The sequence below is a fragment of the Eurypyga helias genome, unplaced genomic scaffold (assembly GCF_000690775.1).
Source record: "Eurypyga helias isolate BGI_N326 unplaced genomic scaffold, ASM69077v1 scaffold47169, whole genome shotgun sequence".
Classification (NCBI taxonomy): domain Eukaryota; kingdom Metazoa; phylum Chordata; class Aves; order Eurypygiformes; family Eurypygidae; genus Eurypyga; species Eurypyga helias.
Window position 1 is genome coordinate 14,910 of NW_010274864.1, and position 9,553 is coordinate 24,462.

General features: G+C 45.9%; 1 protein-coding gene across 1 annotated transcript in view; it reads right to left on the reverse strand.

Annotated features, from left to right (window-relative positions):
• RHOF (ras homolog family member F (in filopodia)) overlaps positions 1 to 9,528 on the reverse strand; it is a gene marked incomplete at its 5' end in the record, with an annotated part of 10,067 nt that extends 539 nt beyond the window's left edge. The window contains 3 exons of the mRNA XM_010159922.1: positions 1,774 to 1,908; positions 2,624 to 2,733; positions 9,414 to 9,528. Coding sequence (XP_010158224.1) covers positions 1,774 to 1,908; positions 2,624 to 2,733; positions 9,414 to 9,528 — 360 coding nt within the window. The remainder of the gene's footprint in view (positions 1 to 1,773; positions 1,909 to 2,623; positions 2,734 to 9,413) is intronic.
• Between the last annotated feature and the right edge of the window lie 25 nt (positions 9,529 to 9,553).

A 9,553-nucleotide genomic window follows, 5' to 3' on the forward strand; every position in this document is an offset into this window, starting at 1 on the left:
CAGGCCTGACCTTAACTATCATGTGATGCAACCTTTATTAATGAATGTCACATGCAAGAGCAGAGTCTGGACCAACGTCTTGCCTTGTTTTGTTGGTGCACATGCAGGAGCCCTGACTTTAGCTCTGGAGCATCACAAGGGCTCAGCACCCTTGTATACACGACTGGGTGCCTGTGTTTCTCAGCCTCACCCAAATGCATGCAATGGGAACAGACCAGAATCTAAAGCATGTGCATGCAGTCCTGGTTGCACGAAATCACCACAGACAAAACACAGTGATTTCTTACTTTGCTTGTGATCCTTTTACTGTCATTGCAGAGTCAGCCCCCAGTTTTGACTGTGTGAGAGCCATGGAGTGTGAATTCCAGGCCTGCAACCCACAGCTCACAGACTCTGCGTTTATTCATTGTAAGCCCTGGGAGCGGGGTCCCTTGAGCACTCAGGCTTCTACAGCGTTTTTTTCCTTCAGCATATTTAAGCGAAGTTTGTCTCCTTCCAGTTGTTTGCAAGCTGCAGTGCTGGCAGATACTGTTCAGCTCCTCTGTGCCTGGCATTGGAAGCATCACGTCGTGTGACCCAAGATGCCATCAGCTGCAAAAGACTGAGGTAGCATATATTTAAGGGGAGAAAAACCAAGCGGGAGGGCCCACATAGGAGACGAAGTTTGTACATTATGCAAGCCCTGGAATTTAATTGCATGAGGCCTCAGCAGACTTGCCAAAAGTGTCTGTTGCTTGCCCTAAACCTCATATGGGAAGGTGACGAAGGAAGTTACTGATGCAAATGAGGGACAATCTGCTGCTGTTCACAAAGCGACAGGACAAGGCATCTCATCTCGTGTGCAAGCTAAAAGTCCCAGCATGGCTGAGTGGTGATGCAGTTGCAGTTTCTTTTCACACTACTTTAGAAAAAGAAGGGATTCATTTGAGGTCTGAGTGCGCTTAACCTTGCTCCCTGGATTTGTGTCTCAAATGGTTCGAAAGCTGCTGTTCTTGCTGAGATGAGAGGAAAAGGATGGCTTTGTAGTTAAAAAGGTCTAGCGTGACATGGGACAAGCTGTTCCACCACTGGCTGTTTCTCTTCTACCTAGGACAGCTGTGTGGGTCTTGTAACACTAGTTGTAAGCCTCGCTGCTTTGTAATACTTAAAAACATTTGATAATATGTAGATTTTTTTTTTTTTTATGATTACTTTAGAGACTTCAAAGAAGAGCCTCTTATGTTAGAAAAGCCTAGCAGATGTTTTTGCTATTGTCCTTGAAAGGATTTATTTTTAAATAGGGTTTGCAAAACACATTTTTTCCAGAACAGTCAGTATTTGTAATCCTTTAATGTGTATCCTAGCATCTCCACTCCTTCTCACAACCCTGATCAAAGAACCAGTGATGGGAGCAATGTATCCTAATAAAAACTATTAAGGGAGTCCAACAAACTTGTCAAGGCTTACAAATTCATCACAGGAATAACCCAGTTGTGAAAGGGAACAAGAAGGAGATGTAACGGGCCCAGAAGGTGTAGCTAGTAGTGTCCTTCCAGACACCCCAAGGCACTCTTCAAACTTCTGCTTTGGTACTAAAAACGGGTCGTGATTTGGCCACTTCAAAAAAGGACTTGCAGAAACCCTGTTAGTGCTGTCAATAACTGCTTTATCTGGACACTGTGATGACCTAATCTGGGGGTATCTGTGATGGCAGTTGCGAGCAATGATGCCACTGAAGGAAGCGTGCTGTATCTCCTGCAAAGAGCACACCACTTTAAATGCAGTTGCATTTACCTGGTTGTAAGTAACGGGTTCCTGCTTTGAAGCCTTGAGTTTGCGCAGCTGTTCTTTGTCTTTCCTCAGGTCTGTCTTGCAGCCGATCAGCACGAGCGGCACACCTCGGCAGAAGTGATTCACTTCAGGATACCACTGATGGTAGAAAAACAACTTTTAAATGGGGCTTTTTTTTTTCCCCCTGAAATCAAAACCATAAATCCAAGGAACAGAACCAGCATTTACTATATGCTGCCATTTCTAATACAGTGGCTGGTGCCCAACATGCTCTCTTTACGTTACAGAAACGTTTACAAGTCCTACCCAAAGTCAGTTGCTTTATAAAAACAAGTGGTGTCTGTCGCTATGCCAAAGTGCTTACTGAATGTCTGTTTAAATTCAGAAGAGCTCCTCTAAAGTCATATTTAAGAGCAGAATTTGGACCAAGCCTTGCTTTGTTTTGCTGGTGCTACGTACAGGAATGTTAACTCCTGCTTTGGAGCTTTACAGAAATCCTAGCGCAGACAGGCGGTTGCTGTGCGTGTCTCCCCTGCAGTTAAATATGGAGGTGATGTGTGCCATGTTGGCTGTGTGATACCGCTACAGATAAAGCAGCGATTTCACCGCTGGTTTGTCATCACATTAGCATATTTTAGAGCCATCCCTGGTCCTGAGCACTTACGAGCCGTGGAGAGGTGAACCCCAGGTCTGGCTGTGACCTGCAGCTCCGTGCACGATGAGTGACCTACACGCCCCGGGTACAGGACACTGTAAGTGTCGGCTTTTTTAATCCGATGTCCTGTTGTTCACAGGCATATGTTGTTCAATGTAATTCATTGAAAAGGGTGAAGCAATTATGGAAGCCTCTTACCTTAGCTGATACGTTATCGTAGCTAGTGGGGTTCATGACATCGTAACAAATTAAGATGACGTTTGTGTTCTGGTAAGAAAGAGGTCGTAGCCGGTCGTAGTCCTCCTGCCCTGAAACACAGAGAACGTTTTGGATAAAAGAAGTCTGTCTTTAACAAGTATTATGATGGGGATATGAAAAGATACCTACTAGAGATCAAGAACAATGGGACTATAATTGCATAGACTGAAAGTTTTCCATACCTGTAAAATTCCTTCCCTTAAATGTAGGAGATCCCTCTTCACTGACAAACCCAACGCTTTAGAATATAAAACATGCCCTTGGCAAGTTTTAACAAAAAAGCCTGCTTTGTCCAACTGCTGAGCACTTAGAAGCAGCTCTGATCGCTGATTGCCAAGCTGCTGCTCACAAGCAAAATCAGCAAGAGGAATTTGACAGTTATCGATTAAAACACCCGCGCTTTGGCAGGGGTTCCACTCTCCCCAAGACATCTGCACACGCGATGCTGTGAGGAGATGAAACGCCGTGTTTGCTAGACGCCAACGCCAAAGCACAAATCTTGGAGGCAAACTTGCTCTTCCCAGCCCAGCAAGCAGTTAGCACACTGTGCCTTTCGCACTGCTGCTCGCTGCAGCAGCACGCACGTGATTTTGTAAGACGCTGCAGCGTGAGCCAGGCTGAAGCGGTGTTTGGAGCAGGACTACACAGCAGATCTTAGCGATGCAGCTGAATTCTGGAAAAGCAGGGGATTTTCTGTATTTCTGATCAGGGACATTCTAGCACGTGATCTGACAAGAGGAAGCTGATTCGCTTCTGACCCGTACTCTTCCCCTTGCTGTACGTATGACTTAGCAGCAATCGCCGTGCCGGGGTCTGAGGGTGTCTTGCTTTGAGAGACTAAGTTCAATTGATTACCAGACACAGCTGGCAGCTCAGGAAAAAAACCCAATCTTTTTCATTTGAGATTTTTTTCAGAGACCTAATAAGGAAGAACCCCTGGTTTCAGCAGCCTGTAGAAGACCTATTTGCCACCTGCATGCTGCCCCTGGGTGCATCTCTGTGATGCACCGGATTTCCAAAACGAGAACTGGCAATGCCATTCCTTCCCACAATCACCACAATGTGCACAGAGCCCAGAAACTGCCCTCCAGGGAAGTTACACATCTCAAATCTCTGTATTGATATTTCAAACGAAGGGATGCTGAAAATGTCAGCGCGCCCCAACTTCATCCCAGCTCTTCCTGCCCGGGCACCTGGCTCAGCCCCAAGTCACATACTCATCACCCTAGCCAACGTGCTTGTCTCCAGCTGCCATCTGAAGAACTGAGATACCAGAAGGCCAATAATTCTACAATACTTTGCCCCCCCCTCCTTAATTTAAATGATGGATCAAGGTACAGGTTATTCACGGCAATCCCTACTGGATTGGATAAGCCATTATTCAGTTTACCCAAGGTGTTTGTAAAACAGGAATCTTAGGTTCAGATCGCTCTGTATTTGGGCTTCTGCAAGAGCAGCGTGCTCTGTGGGTGAGATGTAGAACAAAGAAGGATTAATCCCTCAAGGTTTAATCCAGAAATAATAGACAATTGACAAAATTCTGCATTTTGTATAAACAGTCAGAGCAAAGACTCTACTGCTTAGCCCTTTTTATTCTCCCAAATCTACCTACTTGTTTGCAGTCGATTTACAGTTTTGTTGTTGAGATAATCCTCTAAATGCATTAAAGTATCAGGTGCCAAACTTTTTTCCTCTCCTCTTAATTTCCTCTAGTGTTATGTTTGAGCACAAGCCTGTTAACAAGGTAGTTCGTAAAATCAAAAGGTCCTCGAAGTTATTACTGGCAACTTGTGAGGCAGACAGGACTCTGCCCTTGGAAGAAAGACACTAGTTTGCCTGGAATCGGAACATACTGCTAAAACCACACTGGATGGGGCAACAAAAGAGAGGTTTCCAGTGGTTTGATCCACATAAGCTGTATTGCAAGTCAAAACCTATAGCTGCGCCCCAGTGAAGTGCACCTGCATCTTCAAAACCGGCTGTACAGTTATGTGTCTGGGTTTTTTTAAGCAAACTGAGAAAATAAATGCATGAGAAAAGACTGCTGTGTAAAATGCAGCTCCATGCATAATTGGAACTTCAGATACAGAGCACAGAACAAGGTATAGCTCAGAAACCACGGCGGGGGAGGTTAGATGGTAATTGCTTAACTTGTATTACGGTCGGAGGATTGCAGCGCTCGCTTGGAAGGAGAAGCAGCTATTCTTTAAGAGCTCAGACACAGTTCTGCAGTTGCTGAAGATGTAACAGGACCCAGATCAAGCTGTCAGTGTCTATAAACATCAACATCCCTCTCACTGAAAACCACCCCTTTCACCCCCTGTCCTTAAGTGCTGCTGATGAAATGGAAGGGCCTGGGAGACTTTTTCTCTGTAAAGCTGCTCAGTCTGTGGTCAGAGCTAATTTGGCACATATTTAGTTCTTTTAGTAGAAGAGTTTTAAAATGAAGGATCAGGGCTGAACTCAAGCAGTAACTGGATGTATCTGCAAAGCCCGAGTGTGCTTCCTCAAGCACAGGTAGCTGTTTTCTTTCCCCAGTTAACAAAAAGCATGCTGTGGAAGAATGAGTTAAATACATGTCTATGTGTGAGCATCTGTAACTCCTCTGCCTTCCTCAGTCCACTGTAGCATCAGGCCTGTTTGTTTTTTAAAAGAAAACACCACCATCCAGCAGAATGCACCTAAAATTTGTCAATTCTTCACAAAGATCACAGTCGTGCATCCCTCTGCGACATGCTGCGTAACCACATCACTGCAGTCGGGCTCTACGGCAGGGTGGGACCTCGGGTGATGGCTGAGGGAGAACCACAGGTCTCGGACTCGTGTGCACGGTCACCTCTGTCTGCTCTTCCTCAGCCCTGTGCGTTGCTCAGTCTGTAAAGGAGCTCAGTGCCTACTGCCGTTGACAGGAGAGGGTAAACGATAGCCAAGACTTGCCTAGGAGCCTACCACCAGCACCGTCCCCGACCGCCAGTGGGCAAGGAAGAATGTAATATCCTGCCACCTCGTCCAGACCCGCTGACCGCTTCCTACGTGTGGCCACGTGCTGTCTGCAACACTCCACACTCGTGGTTTGGGATGGACACGCAGCCGTGCGATGGCGAGCTCTCGCCAGCACACAGAAACGCACTCTGATGTGTGATTCTGCAGGCTCCATGGGAATACCATGGTCACAGCTTGGCAGCTGTGCTTTTGCACTACTCAGTTTAAAAAAAAGTTGGGACATTTTTGGCAGGATAAAACTGGAAGAAGAAAACACTTGAGGTGGGCAGCATGCTTTTTTTGGTCTTCTTCGGGCACACCCTCTGGCTTTTTTCTTCAGGCCTCAGACTGCCGTGCAACTGTCACTACAGACCTGAAAAACCCCACCAGAGGCTCCGCATGTGCTTCCTGCCCGTCAGAGTGAGCACCCGCAATGATGAGGCATTACTTCCTCCCCAGCCTTCCCCAGCCCAGCGGAGCTCTTGCTTTCAGAAAGCCCTGAACCAAACAGCGTCAGGAATTGAACCGTGTGTCTGAGCCGCAGCTAAAGCATCAGCGCTGCTCCCTCAGCAGGTAAAAAAATCAGTGAATTTACCTCTCAATGCCTTTGCCTCTATCGAGCACAGCAAGAAACAGAAACTTTTAATTGGCTAAGCAGCTGCAAGGCCTGTTTGCAGACGAGAGAAGTGGTATTACACCGCCTTTACACATTGCGTATGTATACCACCAACTTCCTGCAACAGCAAGGTGTCTCTGATGAGGAAGATACAGTAGCATAGTACAGAAGTCTCACAAAAATTGCTATTCTAGCATATTTTAGTCCAACTCATTAACTTCATTTGTTAGCAAAATTCTTGCCAAGGGAAAAAAATAGCTTTTGTAGCTTGAACTGTCTGTCAGGCACTTTGTTTGTGTCCTCCTTCAGTAAGCAGGACAAGCTCAAAGTGTCAGACTGCACAGGACCTGACATACAGAGCATCCTTCTGACTTTAAACAGCCCACGGAGCTGAATCTGTCCTTCACCTTCCCATGATGCTGAAGTACAGGCAGATCTATCTATATTCCTAAAAATACCCAAGTCCTTTCTGCAGTGGGTGCATCACAAAGATCCAGTGACACTTTTCCAAACAACAGCTTTGCCTTTTCCTCCCTTACACTGCTACATGGCACTCTGCTGGAGACCTTCACAGATGGTTTTACATCCTTTTGATGCCATTTAAGTGATTTTCTGATAATCAGAATGATTTGGGAACCTTTCAGAACGACAAGCATAAAGCTGTCTTGGGGTTTTAGAGAAGAGCAAGACCAACTCAAGCAGTTCAGTTAGTCAGAAGATGATTCATACGAGACATGGCAAATAGGCTGCACTGTTAAACCACTGTACTTCCAGCAATAAGTTGTGTTTAGACTCCTCTTTAAGCTGCAGTTGCTGCTGTACACCTACTCTAGAGCACCATCACCCAGCTGAGAGCGCAATTTAAGGAGCTGCTGCTGCCTGATGCAACAGGAGCAAGTCAACCTAGTGAAACACTGATTCCAAAACTGGATCTCCCATGCTGCATCCAGGTGGCAGAGGGGCAGGAGCTCTCATCTTCTGAACTGGACACTCCCCTTGCTCTTCTTTTACTGCACTATCTGAACTTAGAGGACAGCACGCAACTCTTGGTCCTAGTCTAACCCTTAGGAAAATCAACATCAGTTTTGCATTACTGAAAACAGGATGGGATTAAAATGTCTGCTCACGTGAGTTCTTCCTCTAGCATAACTTCCAGCTTCAGAAAGAAGAGGAAAAGCTGCTTGAATTAGAGAGCATGACACAGGTCTGTAACATAAAACTACACAAGCAGCTTTGAAACAGAACCAAAACGCAAGTCTTTCCTCCACCCTTTTCTTTGCACCCGATAATCTTGATGTGTCTCATGCAAAGCAGATTCAATTGACCAGGAAGGGAGGAAACAAGCATCAGCAGCCTCTAGCAACTTGTAGCGCAGTGGCCACAACATTGTTTTGGCAGGTGAAACGTTGGGTTTCCAAGGTTTCCAGATGTAAGATGAAAGAGCAATTGCTCTGTACGACAAAGTGCTCTGCCAACTAGACAACAACAGCATCTCCACTTCCCTAAGTGCCTTATGAGACACAAAATACGTCCCACAGTGGGGCAGCGCTTTGGTCCAAGACAGCACTTAAGAGTTGTGAACTAAGTATGGAAGGGTAGATGTTTTCTGCTGAAGTTGCATGCCTGAACAAGAAAACAGGGTACGATAAGCCACCAGCATGGGGTTCAGCAAGCACCCTCCGGGCTGCTGGCAGCTGTAGGTCTTGTGCAGAGCTGAACTGCCCGCGTGACGCAAGGAGCTGGGCACTTCTGTCAGGCTTGCAAGAGTGCTGCAATACTGAATTTGCCCTACCTACCACCATTTCTGCATCCAAACCATGTTCCTGAAAGCCTGGAAGAGACTACAAAGGTATATGTTGGAAGCTGCAGCATGGTGATTTTAAATGAGAACAGGCCAAGTATCAGGAATTGTGTGACAGGCAAAAATTCCACACCAACAGTGAAAAAACATGAAAACTCAACAAGTTCACTGTGTCAAGTTCTTTGTGCCAACACACTATGTTAAGGAAAGCCCTCTTCTTTTCCTTTAAGACTTGAACACAAAAGCCTTTCCGTTCAGTGGAAGCTATGTTATCCAAATCACTGGACTCAAAGAGTAACATCGACACGAGAGGATGTATTGGCAAATTGCGTGCTCAGGATCTTACTATAATGCAGTAAAGATTAGCAATTTTAGATGAAAGGCCTTTAAAATCATCTATTCAGGTGTCATGTACAGTATGCAAGAAGGTAAATGTGGCTTATTACTATGAATAAACCAAATATGGATTGCATTCAGTTCTTATTTGTCTTGGTGTAAATTCAGAACAACTCTACGGGCTTGAACTGAAACAGATGATTTACACTGAGCTGAAACTGAGCACGTGTCAGATTCAGGGTTCATTTCAGAACGCAGCTGGATAACAGCCTAGGAACTTTGAATGAAGTTGAACACAAACCATTTCACAAGTTCCTGAAATGAACCCGAACGAACTACCAGCACTTTCAAGTAACTTTTACCACTAAGGCCGTTTTATTTTGAACACAAACCAGCCTCTTTCTCCTTCACTTTTTGATCACACATGGCAGGAGATTAAAATATTTCCTGGTTGACTGTATTATGCTTTGCATCTGGGAACTGGGTTTTAATACCTTCAGACATGTTCACTATTTGATGTGATTTTCTTAATAAACCATGTTGTTAAGATAATGAACAAGTCCATGGCTAGAACTGTCATTAGACGAGTGACCCTTTTTTCCTGGCGGGCAGAGTTACGCGTGCAGCGGGTAACGGTGGTTGTCTTGTTTGTACTTTAATCTCCAGCAGCCTCACCTGCGATACTACGCTAAAGGTATGCTAGCGGAAAAGTGATCTGAAAATATGCACAGCTGTATGGCGTTCTAGGATCAGTCTGGGCTGACACAGCAGAAGCTGCTGGAACAGAAATACAGGTACGTTCACAGGAGCAACATTTTACACCGGTAAAAGCAGTTTATGCTCGTTTGTCTGAAGCGAGGCAAGCCCAGGGGCTGGGTGAGGGCTCGCTCCCAGGCCAGTGCCTCAGCCCGCTCCCGCGCCAGCGCCCGCACAGAAAACGCCTCTCGTCGTTTTGGGATCGAGAAAACAGAGTGTGTGGAAGAAAAAAACCTTACCTGCGGTATCGTACAAATTCAGGGTGACCTCCTTTTTGCCCACCGTAACGCTGGTAGTATATTTCTCGAAGACGGACGGCGCGTATTGCTGCAAAGGGAGGAGAGGCAGCGGTAGACGGGGCCCGGCAGCTCGCCGCCAC